Genomic DNA, 15,458 nt, shown 5'->3' with positions numbered 1-15,458 from the left:
AATGAATCTTCCTCGAGCGTCAACTGGGATGATGGAGGAAATATACTCTACACAGCCAATCGTAAACGAGCTCGGCGCCTCCTCCTCACAGAATCAACTGGTAAGTGCTATATTTTGTATGGAATGTATGTTTGAGTCAAACACAGTACAAGGAAGTATAAAACATAGACGCTCTAACAGTTGAAAAATAAATTCACACCTACTGTAGTACGACAACATACAGTATATCCTTGGGTCTTCAATCAGCCATTAATGAAGCAGCCATTACTTTTTGTAATGCATCGCGCCCTCCTGGAGCGTCAACTGGGAAGAGGGATTTCCTCCCCGCCCACATACCGTATTGGATTGGATTGGATTGGATTTGCCTTTATTAGTCTCACAGTGGAGAAATTTGCATTGCATTGCATTTGCATTGTATGTAGCCAATCGTAAGCAAGCTCAGCGGATCGGGGCCTAAACTTGTTGACAACACCTCAGCATAGCCGGCCGGCAGGGGCGCTGATTGGACAGCCCAGGTGTCCGTCACATAAACATCCAGCCCTTGAAACCTCTACCGTGTCTGTGTGCATGCGTGTGTGTACTCGGCCGGAAAAAGGCGCACAATAAAAAATCTAACTTACAGCATCTCTGTCCGAATATTTTTCAACATACTGTACCCACAAAAATGTTGTATCGTTATTCGTAACTCGAATGTTCGTAAGTTGGGGAGCATCTGTAACTTTCTCTTTTGGTGTTTTGTATTTTATTTTATTTTTTACTTTTAGTCAGTTTTTTTAATTCGATTTTTAGAATTTTTCTAAATAAAAAAGGATTTTGTTGTGTCTGACACAATATACCACCTTGTGGTATTTTCATTGTTGTTGTATTATTTTGTGTTTTAAGAAAAAAAAATCGCCGGCTAACTTCATAGAAAAAGCAGACCTAAGCATTTCTTGGAAATGACTCCAAAAATGCCCTTGCAATGACAAGTAATTTTCAGCACAATTTCAACGTTCACTGATAGTTTTAAAGACTAATTTATTAATCAAATTGCTTCCAAATTTAATTTCTTAGCGACCTAATGATCTCTTTTTGACATGAAATCATTTAGGTGTTTTTGATGTCAATTTTGGATTGTTGCAAGCCTCTTTCTTTGGTCTCCCTCAAACTCTGGTCGAGTGGCTTGTCCAAATGCTTCAACAAGGCTGCTCACTAACACAAAAAAATATGACCATGTTACACCTCTCTTTGAATCTTTACATTCTCTAGTCAAGTCAACAACAATTTAAAATACGACAATAAAACAGTACTACTACTAAGTCTGTCTGGTGTCAAAAAAAATCTTCACATCCTGGCCTTATCAACCGGTCCTTGTCAAATATCATTGAGTAAATAAGTAAATGCCATTCTCTGTACCTGGGCAATTAGTAAGGCCTCAAGCAGTTGTCCTCGACCGGTAAAGAATGTTACGAGCTTCTTTATGTCTCCCGTGGCAATGCAATAGGGGATAGCATCATCATTATCCTCCGTCATCAGTTGATCAGCTCTTCTGCAAAACAAGCATAAAAAGGGGCGTGCCATTGAGTTGCTTTGTGGACATCATAAAAGAAATAAAAAGAAAATAGTACGTTCCAAAAAAGGTCCATTAAAAGTACATGAAATATACTGTATATCATATCATGTCGTATTTCTGGATAAATAACTCTAATATAAAGGCTTTACATCATGGACATTTCATCCATCCATCCATCCATCCAATAATTCATCCATTTTATGCTCCGCTAATCCTCACAAAGGTTTCAGTGTGCATGGGAGCCCATCCCAGCAGTCTTCGGGCAGTAGGTAGGGGACAACCATCCGTGCTCACACCTTGGGACATTTTAGAAGTTTGATATGGATGTTGTTTGTGTGTGCACGACATCCGTGCTAAGTAGTTGGGTCTGTCTAATTTGAAAGTTAACAGATTTGCCTATATCATCGATGTGACCATGCCCAAGGTGCCCCGCACTAGCCTGAATCAACAGGTATAGCACAGATGTTAACAACCAGCCGCTATTGCTGAATACACATTCAAACATAAACAACATGCCAGTGTGGGTATTACCAAAGCCAGGTGCTCTGAAGCAACAGACCTGACGTGCATTACTTGCCATGAATGTGGGAAATAACCAAAATATCCGGAGAAAATCAACACACACGGGGAGAACATGCAAACTCCACACACAAAGGCTGAAGGTGAAATCGAACCCTGCGTCTCTGCATTGTGAGGCCGACGCACTAAAAGACATTTTATTTATTTCAGTTCATGGAATATGAACATTTATATTCTGTGGACAGAAAAGTAATCACAACACAAGAATGACTCATAGGAAAAAATAAAAATCTACCTTTGCATCAGTTTTTTCCAGTACTTCATGGATACTCCTGGTGCTACAGCTAATGCTTTCTCCCACTGTCAGAGAGAAATACTTACACTTGATCATTCATTCATAACATTCTCCCAATGTCCATTGTCTTTGTTTTCATCGAATGGTACATAAAACATGTAACAATCTTTAACCTGTTAAAACGGATTATCTTATTTTTGTTATGAAGTTGAAACACAAGTTTGTTGAGTCAAGTTTAACTTGTCTGATGTATGAGTTGCAAAGCAAATAAGAAATATGCAGAAATGCAAATGGTGCACCTGTCCAAGCTCCACCATCAATTCACAGTATCGTTGGATCTGTCCTAGCCTCAGATGGATATCACCTGCTTCTTTAAGGCGTTCTTCTTTACTGGGCGCTCCGATACCACCTCCAAATTTACACATCTTGACAATGGTCAATTCCTGGGCTTCAGACTGGTGGAAAACACACACAAAAAGAGGACAGAAAATTTGAACATGAAAAATGTTGAATGGACAACAATAATGTTATGATTCTGGAAGTTAAACAGCATGGCGTACAACTGGTTAGCACATCCACCTCACACTGCGGAAATGCAGGGTTTGATTCATCTAGGAAGTTATTCCTGTGTGGAGTTTGTATGTTTTCCAAATGCTTGTGTGGTTTTCTCTGTGTACTCCATTCCAAAAACATGCATTTTAGGTTAATGGAACAATCTAAATTATCCATCAGTGATTGGCTGGCAACAAGTCCAGGTGTAACCCATTTCCTGCCAGGAGGCAGGATCAGCTCCTGCCTGCTTGCACACCTTGTGAGAATAAAATGATTTGAAAATGGATTGAAGGATGGAAGACAAAGGTGCCAATCAACAGTAGCGTGAAAACGTGTATCGTTTCCATACTCACTATATACTGGGCAGTTACAACATCATGATCTGTTTTTTGTTCTGTTTTTGGTTTTGGAATTTTATTCTGGAACAGGCCATTGGTAATTTGTTGCAAGTTTGTATTAATTGGATGTGCCTGGTTGTTCAATTCTTGGCATAATTAGTGGTTAACTCCCATGGTATCCTTATCCATGCAAGTATTACTGTATACGAGGGGTACCCACCCTTTGGTGGACCAAACATCTATTTTTCAAACAGCCAACTTCCCTCGATCAAATCCTGACACCCGCACACATACACACGAGCATACATACACACACACAAACACGAGTATGCCCTGAAAAGCAACAGCCATAACAGAACCTAATAGAAATGAAACAGAAAAATAAAGTAGATGCACACATTTGTGAAAAGGAAATCACTGCTTACCTTAGTGGAACGAACTATATATACTCCCGCCCGTGAGTAGTCGCGAGCTCTCCCTACCACACCCCTCACGCTACGCAGGTGAACCCAGGCGCTGTGCTCAATTCCTGATGCAGTGTTCGCTGGTTTTTGAACAACAACCCTCCGCCTTTATTAGCGATGAGGCTAAGGTGGCTTTCATCACCAGGCTGCTCACGGGCCAGGCCGAGTCCTGGGTGTTGGCCGTCCTGGAGTCCCAGTCCGAACTATGCAGTTCCTACCCAGACTTTGTGGCCGAGCTTCGCCAAGTGTTCCACCACCTGGTCACAGAGTGCGAGGCTGAGGGACTCCTCCATGACTACGTACAAGGAACGCGTTCGGCCGCTGAGTATTACATCGCCTTCCGCATCCTGGATGCCCGTAGTGGCTACAACAATCGGGCGCTGAGAGGAGTGTTTCGTCGCGGACTCAGCGCGGCTCTCAAAGACGAGTTGACCACCCGCGACGCTGGCACCACCCTCAGCGAGATGATCGATGTAGTAATCTGCCTGGACCATCGCCTCCAGGAGCGGCAGCGGGAGCAAGGTACCCAGCGGTCCGGCGAACCCGGAAGAAAGCAGCGGACGACCACACCCGACGGCGACGAGCAGGCGCGACGCCAGGAGGAGTTCCCCGAGCCGATGCAGGTGGGAGCGGGGGCGATCGTGCCAACCCCGGGGGTCGTCGCACTCAAGGGCGCCCACCTAAGACCTCCAGCACCCGGAAGTCCCCGGCCAAACGGCGACCGCGACAGCCGTTGGAGGGATTGACTCCAACCGTCATGCGGTTGGAGTTGGACGGCGAATTATTTGGCCCGTCCAACTCCCAAGCTATACGGGTGTTAGTGGATTCGGGGGCGGACGGGTGCGTCATCGACCCCCAACTGGCAGTGACATTGGGTTGCGGCATCGAGGAACTTGAGATACCCAAGGAGATCCTGGACCTTGACGGCCGACTGTTAGCCCGGGTTACGTGTATCACCGCACCACTCAAACTCTGGCTGGCGGGCAACCATGTCGAACACCGCCGATTCCTGCTCATGCCCTCCCTCAACGTGCCACTTGTGCTGGGCCTTCCTTGGCTCAGCACCCATGACCCTTCCATATCGTGGGAGGGCCCCATCATACAGGGTTGGAGCCCCTACTGCTACGCCAACTGTCTACGGTCGGCTACGGCAGGGCGAGACCCCTCCCGCGGCGGCTCGCCCAAAGAGATCTGCCTCGAGGGCATGCCGCGTTGTTATCATGACCTGCGGCAGGCCTTCAGTAAGGACAGCGCGCAATCCCTGCCACCCCACCGACCGTATGACTGCACCATCGAACTGCAGCCGGGGGCTCCACTACCGGACTCCCGACTTTACCATATTTCACACCCGGAACAAGAAGGCCTGCGCACATACATTGACTCTTCCCTTGCGGCGGGACTTATCGGACCCTTGCGTTCTCCACTCGGTGCAGGGTTCTTCTTTATAGAAAAGACAGATAGGTCCCTGCGTCCGTGTGTTGACTATTGGGGTCTGAACGACATCACCATTCGCAACAAATACCCTCTCCCCCTCATGGCTTCGGCCTTCGCGCCCCTCCAATCGGCCAACATATTCACTAAGTTGGATTTTCGTGGTTTCGCTGGTTCGCATCAGAGAGGGGGACGAGTGGAAGACTGCATTCAAAACGCCCTAGGGACATTTTGAATACCTGGTGATGCTGTTCGGACTCACCAACGCTCCCGCCGTCTTTCAAAACCTAATCAACGATGTGCTCAGGGATTTCCTCAACGTGTTTGTCTTCGTGTATTTGGACGACATCACCGGACGACCGGTGTATTCTCTGTTGTTCCGCTGTCTTCCGTCAGTACGCAGGTTAGACCCGTTTGTCCACTCGGTTGTCTTACTCCCTTGTTTTGCCCTACATGTCTCAGTAAAGACCTTTTCTTGAACTTGCCGTCTCCACCGTGTATTTTGCATCCAACTCCTTACTATTTTTCCTCATCCCTCGAGTCCTGTCACTACTCTTTGAGCAGGACGTGACACACCCTGAAGCAGTTCAGCCAATTGCAGGGCACACAGAGACGAACAACCATCCACACTCTCAATTACAACAACAGACAATTTAGAGTGATCAGTTAACTCACCATGGATGTTTTTGGAATATATGAGGAAACCAAACGATGGAAAGGATACCACTGGTGAAGCTAATGAGTTTTGATTTCAACATTTATGACAGATACTTACTGTTTTAAACTTCAGGAGGTGTTTCGTGTGCATTACACCCTTGCTGTAGCTGCCAGGTAGCAATGAATCATCCTGTCCGTTCATAACAAACACCAAGTCCCACAAGTTGCTGCTTCCGCCTGGAGGCTATCAATAAACAAACAAATAAATAAATAAATATTGATTTATTTAACAACAGCTGAAGTTGCAACAAAGCACTTACGTATGTATGCACGTACGCACACACGCACACTGTCACATCCTAATTCCCGCTTGGTCCTCGCCGGTGTATTCTTTCATTCGTTACCCTGTCACCCAGCAGTACGCAGGTTGGTCCCGCTCGTCTGTTCGGTTGCCTTACCTTCTGTTTTGCCCTGTGTGTCTCAGTTAAAACCTTTATTGAACTATACTGTCTCCATTGTGTATTTCGGATCCAAACCCTTCCTTTTTCGTCCGTCGAGTTCTGTCGCCACTCCTCAAGCGGACGTGACACACACACACGCACACACACACACACACACGCCATACATACGTACATACATACGTACATACATACATACATACATACATACATACATACATACATACATACATACATACAAATCTTTTTGTTCTTACTTTTGATTCCTGCTTCATTCATAAATTACCCTAACATAGAAAATGCTAACATTCCCGTTTTTATTTATTTGTTTTATTTAAAGTAATAAATCGTTATGGCTGACGCTAATATAAAATTAACACTTTTTATTGAGAGGTCATTTTTATTGTGTTTGTGGTTACAGCGATGACATTTGGGGATGTTAAGATATCTATTCTTCAGGAAATGTCAACGCTGAATACCGAAATTCCAAATAAAACGGGAGCTGTTGATCATGTTATCAGATTCAGTTTTGTTTTCATCTGATTGGTGATCGGGGTAAAAAGATTGATTTTCTTTATTTTTGTCTTTCACAGAATTACCAAATAATTCGAAGCCATAAACATTTTGTCAAATGGACCAGTGCCACGTTAATTTTATATTAAACCATCTTTTGTTTATTTTCAGAGGAAAGTTAAGTAAATAATACCATAAATGGCCGATGTGGATTTTGAGTCGCTGCCACGTGTCACCTCAGTTATTTGTCTGGTGGGTAATCCGAGTCAGCTCGAATAGGCTCCAGTTTACTCAGTGGTCTCGAACAACATAAACTACAATAGCTTTTTTGCCTGTATTTAAGGTTGGCTCATTACAAAATTCAAGCTTCCAAATATCCATCCATCTACCGTACCGCTTATTCCTCATTAGGGTCGCGGAACCCGGAATTGGTTGCCAGCCAATCGCAGGGCACACAAAGACGTACAACAGTCACTCTCACACTCACACCTAGGGACAATTTGGAGTGGTCAATCTGCCTGCCATGCATGTTTTTGGAGTGTGGGAGGAAACCAGAGGACCCGGAGAAAACCAACACGGGTCCGGGGAGAACATGCAAACTCCGCACAGGGAGGCCGGAACGGGACGCGAACCGGCGACCTCTGCACTGTGAAGCCGGTGTGCTAACCACCAGCTTCCGAATAGACTTGTAAATCTCAAACTATAGAAAAAAAACTAAAAATATTGAAATAATAAAAAAAATCCTTACCGAACACCATTCAGAGAACCAACGTAGCTTCTTGGCTGTAGTCTCAGAGTTTAGTTTTTCCAGCTCCAGCTTGAGGTCTCTTGACACTTTACCACAGAGCAGTGGTGGAGAATTGGGAACCATAGCTTTATCTACAAGACACATCATAAGTCTGGGTCAGTACGTTTCATGAATTTGGAGCAAAAGAGAACAGAACCGAGCCGATATGAATTAAGTATACCAGTGTTTCCAATTATCTTATCCCAGGGTTGGTTGGTGATGATGTTAAGAAGAAGAGGAGAGATTAGGGGTGTCAGAGACCACAGCCTCACCGTGCTGTCTCTGCTACAACTGGCCATGGTGAAAGGACGACTTGCATGGCATGTTAAACCTAAACACACAAACACAAAAATGCTGACGCCCAACCTAATTTCTGATTTTTGGCACGTTCTTATGCTCGGCTGACCAACATAAGCACTTTGACCAACTTCAAACAACTCTTAGAATTAAGGAATTGAATGTTAATTCCCCAATAATGTGTGGCCAGCATAAAAGTAGGAGTAACAATGTTGCTACTTCAAACGCTACTGAAACGCTTATTCAAAAAAGTTTATCTTTTTTATTAAGTTCAACTATGTGTGCCCAATGTATTTGCTAACTGGGAAGCTACTTCTTTAAGTACTCATTAATGAAAATGACTTTGAGTTACCGATGACCCAAATGAGGATAAAGCGGTCTTAAAAATGGATGAATGGATGGATGGACTTCCAGTTAAATACACACTTCCAAAATAACAAATTGTCTTCAATTGAACAACTGTTAATAATAATGGTCACCTTCACCATCCAATAGTCTCTCATGAAATGACAATGTAGAAAATAAGCAGGAAAGTCTTATAAAGTGCTTTTGTTTGTTCTCTTTTGAGAGGTGCAACAAATTCCTATTAGGAACATGTTAATGAGCCCTGGTCTACAGCCATTCATATTCCATTGATTCATCATTTTACCATAGACGTCAGCACCATGGTCATAGACTGTGTCCAGGCAGTTGCCATCTCTTGTGTCCCAAACTCTGATTGTATAATCCCAAGAGCCTAGAAAACGCAGACATTCAAATAACACCTTTTGCCATGTATTTGTAAATTAGAGTCCAATCATATGGATCAGTAGGACATCAGTAAGTAAAACGTTTTGCAAAACCACTTAGTTCAGCAACGCTAAGACAATATGATGAAAATAAAGTACTGGTATAGTGTCTGATCCAGGGGTTTTTGTTTTGTCAGAGTTCCCCTCAACATTACTCAACACATAGTATTCATAAACTGCTGACAACAAAATTGGGTACAGGCGTAAGTGATAAATTCCAATTTGTGTCCATTCAAAAGTGTTTGGCAGCCATTATTTGTTGTGTGTTACATTAGGAGTATGTTTTCAAATTTCTTGTCTAAATGATGGCGTACAACATGAATAGATTGCTCCGAATTACTGATTGGAGTCGTACCATTATAAGAAGGTGAAAGAGAAAAATAGAACAGTAATGATTTTGTGTGTGTTTTTTTTGCTTGAATTCCTGATGCAGTCATATGACTATAACAAAGTGCAAGACAGAAATAAAGCAAAAGCAAGTACATGTATTATGAAGCCAAGGGACGCTTTAAAAATGCCCAGTACGCTTGAGACCAAAACCTAGAAATCCTATTAGTGCACATACTGGCGCACTTAAAAGGCAGGCAAACATTGTGCACTTGAAAAGTATGGTTTGATTTGTCACAGCTAAAGGAGGGTACAAAAAACATACCTGAAATTAGGAGGTATGGAATCTCTGTGTTCCACATCAGGCCTCTGACTGGTGCTGCGTGACCACTCAACACATTGATACATGCATCTTGTGTGTAGTCCCATATACGAACAGTACTGTCCAAACATAATCACACAAGGTCCTTCAATTTAATGACACTTTTTTCTTTTCTTTTTTTTGCAACAGAATACAAATAAAGTCAGACATGTAAAATATTGTATAGTACATACAGAGATAGATTTATCATTTGAATTGGCGGGGCGGGGTGAGGGTGTGTCTTTTCATTTAATAATAGACTTACAACAGTTTGTGTTTATACCCACCCGTCATCTGATCCGGAACACAGTATCCCTTCTCTGAGTGGAGACCAACGGACATGAAATACTTTAGCTAGGTGACCAGTGAAGACTTTGAGTGGCTGGTCTGAGCTGGTGGCTAGGTAATACACACGAACATTCTTATCCTCGCAACCAGTAGCAATCATATCCCTGTGGGAAAAGTTCAGCCATTCTAAAACAGCAATTGCTATGATTGTGTAGAGTATCAAACCTGGTGTCTTATGTGGTACATCAGGTTTGTTAATTGTGTTTTCAATGTGGATTCAGCAATTAACTGATCTGTGGTACATGATGCATTGCTTTCTCTGTTCAAAAAGTAGAACATACTTGTTGTTTTGACTCCAGTCACAGCCAAAAACTGCAGCGGGATGTTTGTACTTGTGAAGGATTTTACCATCGATGGTCCGAATGATACTGTTAAAAAAAAGTACATATTGTCACGTGCGAGTTGACAGCTGGAGTGGGGCCGCCGCTCCCGACCTCCGCCAGCTGATGTCAATCCCCTAATCACCGACACTGCGACATTTAAACTAGTCGCTGTCACCCCACCAGTGCATGATACGACGCCTCGCGCCTCGCCCGTCCGTGTCTTGGACTTTTTGCCAGTACGAGAGTTTGCTTCGCCCGAGTTGATTGTTTGCCGCGATCGCGTAAGTTGTTGCTTTTCGGGATCGGGAGCTTTTACACCCCCGTGTGCCATTTTATTTTGCGAGCTTGTTAGGCTGGACGGATCGCCCCCGCCAGCCTTCTCGCTGTACACCTTTTGTGGTTTCTTTGGTCGCGTTATTTCCGGGTCCGTGGAATCATCGGACCCGCGCTTTTTGTTGTAATAAAATCTCTGCCAGCACCTACGTCTGTGCCGCCTGCTTAGGGATCCAACCCCTTTTATCAACGTTCCAACGAGTCAGCTATTCCTGTCACGCTCGGAATGTGACACATATAAGCTGAAGATATAGATGGAATGAATATTTTAGTGCAATAATGACATATTGTACTCTAAAGCAGTGGTCCCCAAATCTTTTTTCTGCGAAGGTACGCATAACCAGGGGTCATTTTGTAACAGAAAAAGCATGACTGTAAGAGTACCTAAATGTGAATTTTCTCAGAACCAAAGACAGGAAATACGTAATAAGACTATTAATTAAATAAATAAGAAAAGAAAATGTTTGTCCCACAATGAAGAAATTTGCATTCTACAGCAGCAGAAATGAGAGAGGGGGTGAAAGTTAAAGAAAAAAAAAGTATTCCACGCACAACATAATCCATCCATTTTCCCGACCGCTTTATCCTCATTAGGGGGTGCTGGAGCCTATCCCAGCCGTCTTCGGGCACTAGGCGGGAACACCCTGAATGGGTTGCCAGCCAATTGCAGGGCACACAGAGACAAATAACCATTCGCTCTCACACTCACACCTAGGGACAATTTGGAGTGTTCAATCAGCCTGTCATGTATGTTTTTGGACGGGAGAAAACCCATGTGCGGCACGGTGAGAACATGCAAACTCCACACAGGGAGGCTGGAGCAGGACTGTAACTCGCGACCTTTGCACTGTGAAGCCGGCATGGTAACCCACTTGACTACCAGGCCACCCATTGCACAACATAATCCATCCAACCATGTTCCATACCGCTTATTCCTCATTAGGGTCACGGGGGGTGCTGGAGCCTATCCCAGCCACACAACATAATGTTTCAGAACATTTTTTTTAATTAACTGAACAGTACAAATATCACAAATTACGAATAAGGGACCTGTGCTATTTATAGAATATATAAAATTCAAAGATAGATATAAGCATGTATGCAACTGCAATTCAAATGTAGCTATAAACATTCACACAACTGCAAATAATAACTAATTAACCCTTCTTTGTAGAATAAAAACCCACAATGCCAAAAATGCAATAGAGCATTTATAAAAAAAATAATAATCCACTTTGCTCTGATGAAGTTTATGCAAGACACCACAACCTTCATGAAAGAATCCTAAGTCAATACTGCCTAAAATACCAGCAGCACAGTGCGTGCTTGCTGGTATATTAGACAGTGAATGTGAAACCCCGTTCTTCCATCTCCCAGTTCATGCGTTTCATGCGTCCTATTAGACCCGAAACGCGCTCACCCTACTCACCTCATCACTTGTGTTGCTGGCCACCGTTGACCAGTACAGGTCCAACTCTTCCATAGTTTGCCTAAAATACTCTCCTCCATCATAGTCCCCTTGAGACTTTGGAGGGCTGACAGATCCTCGCATATCTCAAAGTTTGCGCGATTACAAATATAAATAAAAGTGAATAAAAAATCAAAGTACTCTCTGGTTTGTCAAGGGGAGAAGACCAAACGCAGAGGTGGCCCGGATCTGGCCCGCAGGCCGTAGATTGTGGACCACTGCCGTAAAGTAACGATTTGAAAATAGAATGACCACTTACCAGAATCCATCATCGCTACAGGTTGCAATTCGCTTTGAATCTTTGTGGCTCCAGGATATACAAAAGATCCGATTTTTACCATGCTGGAAGAAGATTAAGCAAACGTTAACAAAGGGTCAACGATTTTAAACTGTTCCATAGACTTCAAGTAGAAACACGATAACTGATTCATCCTGGGGAAATCCAATCCAAACTCTCCCATATGACAATATCATGCCCACACGCAGCATACAGTTTAACATAAACTATTATAGGAAAGAATGAGATCCCATTTGAAATTTCCGCATTATGCCCACACATTCAATATCTCCTCCCCTAAAATTGGACGCCGTTTCATGAAATATGAAAAATGGTGAAGCAAAAAACCTCATGAAAACGTGTGATTATTTTTCCTTTCCTGATGTCCCAAATAAAAGCTCCATTACGTGATGTTGCTCCTGCGATGCAGTTTAGGTCACCTTTAAAACACACAAGTATAATTTACATTCGGTTGTCTGAAAGAGTATGTTGCTGAATTTCTCTGGACATGTGTGCTTGGGTTTGTACCTGGAGCCCAGGACAAGGAGTAAACGACACCTTCATTGCCGGGGGAGGCATAGACAGCAGTCATTGTGTTTGTGTCCCAGATTTTTATGGTTCCATCAAAACTAGCTGTGGCCAACAAATTTGGGTCATCTGGGTTAAACTTGCAGTCGAAGATGGTCTCGACATGGCCCTGCAAATAGAAGATGGTCATGAATTCTCCTAAAACGCAAAAGATGTGTCCGGTCAAGCAAATACAAAATGGAAGGTCTTTTTTGAGAATACCAAGTCTCGTAGAAAGTCCCACTTTTTTGCACCCATGTCGTACAGTCCCACCCCTCCATCCATAAAACAGCACACTGCATGGCCAAGAGGCAAGGAGAAGGACTGGTTCTGTGACAAGGTTGGGGGAGGTATTGCCTCACTAGTTGAGCTGGTGTGCTGACTTTTGCCAGAAGAGACACCCTGACCTATAGATAGAGATGACAGAATCAAACAAGTTCTTCCATATTTATTCAAACACCGTGCAAAACTTCAACTGGGCCTTTCATTTGTTCAATTCAGAAAGTGAAAGTCATACATTATGTAGATGAAGCGCAGACTTAACATATTAAAAATAAATCCTCGTCTAACCCCTTCGTTGGGTATCCGTACCCCATTCTGATGGTTCTGCACAGTATCCGTGCTCTTCCCAGAACGAGATATGCATTTGTAATGATTTTTTTTTTTTTTTTTACACGCGATGTTGTTCCTTGGACCTGTTGCAATCACTCAAACACCCATCCATTTTCCAGACCGATTTATTGTCATTGGGGTTGGTACCTATCCCAGCCGTCTTCGGGCATAAAGCGGGGGACACTCTGAACTGGTTGAGAGCCAATCGCAGAGCATACAGAAAGATACAACTGTCCCACTCACACAGAGACAATTTGGAGTGTTCAATCTGCCTGCCAAGCATGTTTTTGGAATGTGGGAGGATACCGGACGGCCCGGAGAAAACCAACGCGGGCACAGGGAGAACATGCAAATTACCGGGCCACCCAGAATACATGTTTAGTTTAATGAAGTTTAATGCTTTCAAGACAAAAGGGTACAAAGGAATAAGTACCTTTCCACTTGAAAAAGTTATTGTCCCCTTCCAAAATTATTTTTTGCTTAGTTTCGCCATTTTAATCCTTAAGATCATCAATTACATGGAAATATCAGACATTGTAAACACAAAATGCCCATTTTAAAGTGGTGATTTTATTTATTAAGTTGGGAAAAATCATTCAGAGTGGACTGGCCTTGTCTTAATTTTATTTTCTCAAGGCCCACAATTCTCAAACTGTACCTTTCTTTGCAAGTGGAGAGTTGAGGACATGCAAAGCATGAAATCCAGTCTTCTTCAATTTAAAACTATCCAAAGGAGTAGAACGAGACACATTCCAAATCCTCAATACCCCAACCTGGGAATCTGAAAGAGACAAGGTTGTCTTAAAACTGTGTTTCTTGAAAACAACTGTGAAAAGCATCACTTTTGTTTTTCGGTGCCCATTCTCCTCTGATTTGCTTTTCAGGGTATAATCTCCCATTCACTGAGTTATTAATTATATCATATAACAGAGTTGACCACGAACGACACACCCCTGTTGTTTAGAGGAAGAAAGTATACACTTATTTGCCAATAAGGCCAATGTAAGTGCAGCTTTCAGCTCCATTTTGTAAAAGACACTTTCCATCTCTTGATGAACTAATAGAATGCAACGACCTCAGTTAGAAGCGTGTGCAATTTGAAACACATGCACCATGGCGTGGCAGAGGAAACCGATTTTGCAAGCCTACCACCAATTTCTTCAGCAGAAGTGCAAGCAGAATGTCATCACAAACAACTTCTAGGATTAAGTCAAGTGACAAAGTAAATGCATTGCATCTGTTACACATGCTAAGCCAACAAATGTCTGACCGGGTGTCTCCTTCAGGTATCCGTAACAGAAAGATGGCAGCAAAACACGTTAGCCTGATCGAGATCATAAGCCATTAGTCGACCAACAGTTAAATAAAAACGTACTTTGATATGATAGAACATATTTTTCGTGCATTTTTTAAAATGGATGAACATTTTTTATGTTACCATTTTAGCTGGCTTTAGCTTTTTACAGTACAATTACACTGTATTGCACTCCAGAAAAATATATCTCCTCTCATAGCTATTCGAAGCATCCAGGAGCCAAGACACAACGTCTCTTCCGACGCAAACTCCCTGGTGAAGGATGTTAGCTCATAGCTGTGTTGGATTCACTTTTGAAATAACATTTGTTCTCAAATATCAAGAGGGTCGTATTCATAATGAAAGGCAATCATATCCAGAGGTTGTTTGTAAAACTATGTTTTTTCTACAGTGTGACATGGTGGCAACGATCTGAAGAGGAAAAGAGGAGGTAGGATGAAAAACGCTGATAAAGTAGTGGTGAAAAGATATATTTCTTTGTATTTACATTGTATTCATAAAGAGTAGAAGACGTGACTGTTGTGGACCAAGACGTAGCAAGCATTAGCAAGGATGAAGTGAGGAGGGCGCTGAAGAGGATGAAGGGGGGAAAGGCACTCGGGCCTGATGATTTACCAATCGAGGTATGGAAGTGTCTTGGAGAGGTGGCGGTGGTGTTCCTGACTGAGTTATTCAACAAGATCTTAGATGGTGAACAGATGCCTGAAGAATGGAGACGAAGTGTACTCATGGCCATTTTTAAGAACAAAGGAGATGTGCAGAGTTGTACTAACTACAGAGGAATAAAGTTGATGAGCCATACAACGAAACTCTGGGAAAGAGTAGTTGAAGCAAGACTAAGAGCAGAAGTGAACATTTGTGAGCAGCAGTATGGCT

At 43.0% G+C, this 15,458-nt stretch overlaps 1 protein-coding gene across 4 annotated transcripts in view; it reads right to left on the bottom strand.

Annotated features, from left to right (window-relative positions):
• The window catches only part of wdr17 (WD repeat domain 17), a 44,134-nt gene that overhangs the window by 19,153 nt on the left and 9,523 nt on the right, over positions 1-15,458 (bottom strand). For all 4 annotated transcript variants that reach the window (XR_016116200.1, XM_089005886.1, XM_089005887.1 and 1 more), the window contains 15 exons: positions 13,926-14,048; positions 12,878-13,062; positions 12,617-12,785; positions 12,437-12,528; positions 12,071-12,153; positions 9,969-10,055; positions 9,627-9,791; positions 9,304-9,419; positions 8,513-8,599; positions 7,748-7,897; positions 7,528-7,658; positions 5,927-6,052; positions 2,666-2,821; positions 2,367-2,431; positions 1,396-1,528 (listed from right to left, as the gene is read on the bottom strand). Coding sequence is in view for 3 of the 4 variants with exons in the window: in XM_089005886.1 (XP_088862012.1) it covers positions 1,396-1,528; positions 2,367-2,431; positions 2,666-2,821; positions 5,927-6,052; positions 7,528-7,658; positions 7,748-7,897; positions 8,513-8,599; positions 9,304-9,419; positions 9,627-9,791; positions 9,969-10,055; positions 12,071-12,153; positions 12,437-12,528; positions 12,617-12,785; positions 12,878-13,062; positions 13,926-14,048 (1,868 nt within the window). In the remaining variant the exon portion in view is untranslated. The remainder of the gene's footprint in view (positions 1-1,395; positions 1,529-2,366; positions 2,432-2,665; positions 2,822-5,926; positions 6,053-7,527; positions 7,659-7,747; positions 7,898-8,512; positions 8,600-9,303; positions 9,420-9,626; positions 9,792-9,968; positions 10,056-12,070; positions 12,154-12,436; positions 12,529-12,616; positions 12,786-12,877; positions 13,063-13,925; positions 14,049-15,458) is intronic.

Source organism: Hippocampus bargibanti, linkage group LG10 (assembly GCF_051943395.1).
Source record: "Hippocampus bargibanti isolate YZ-2025 linkage group LG10, ASM5194339v1, whole genome shotgun sequence".
NCBI lineage: Eukaryota > Metazoa > Chordata > Actinopteri > Syngnathiformes > Syngnathidae > Hippocampus > Hippocampus bargibanti.
This window is presented reverse-complemented; position numbering and strand designations above follow the sequence as displayed.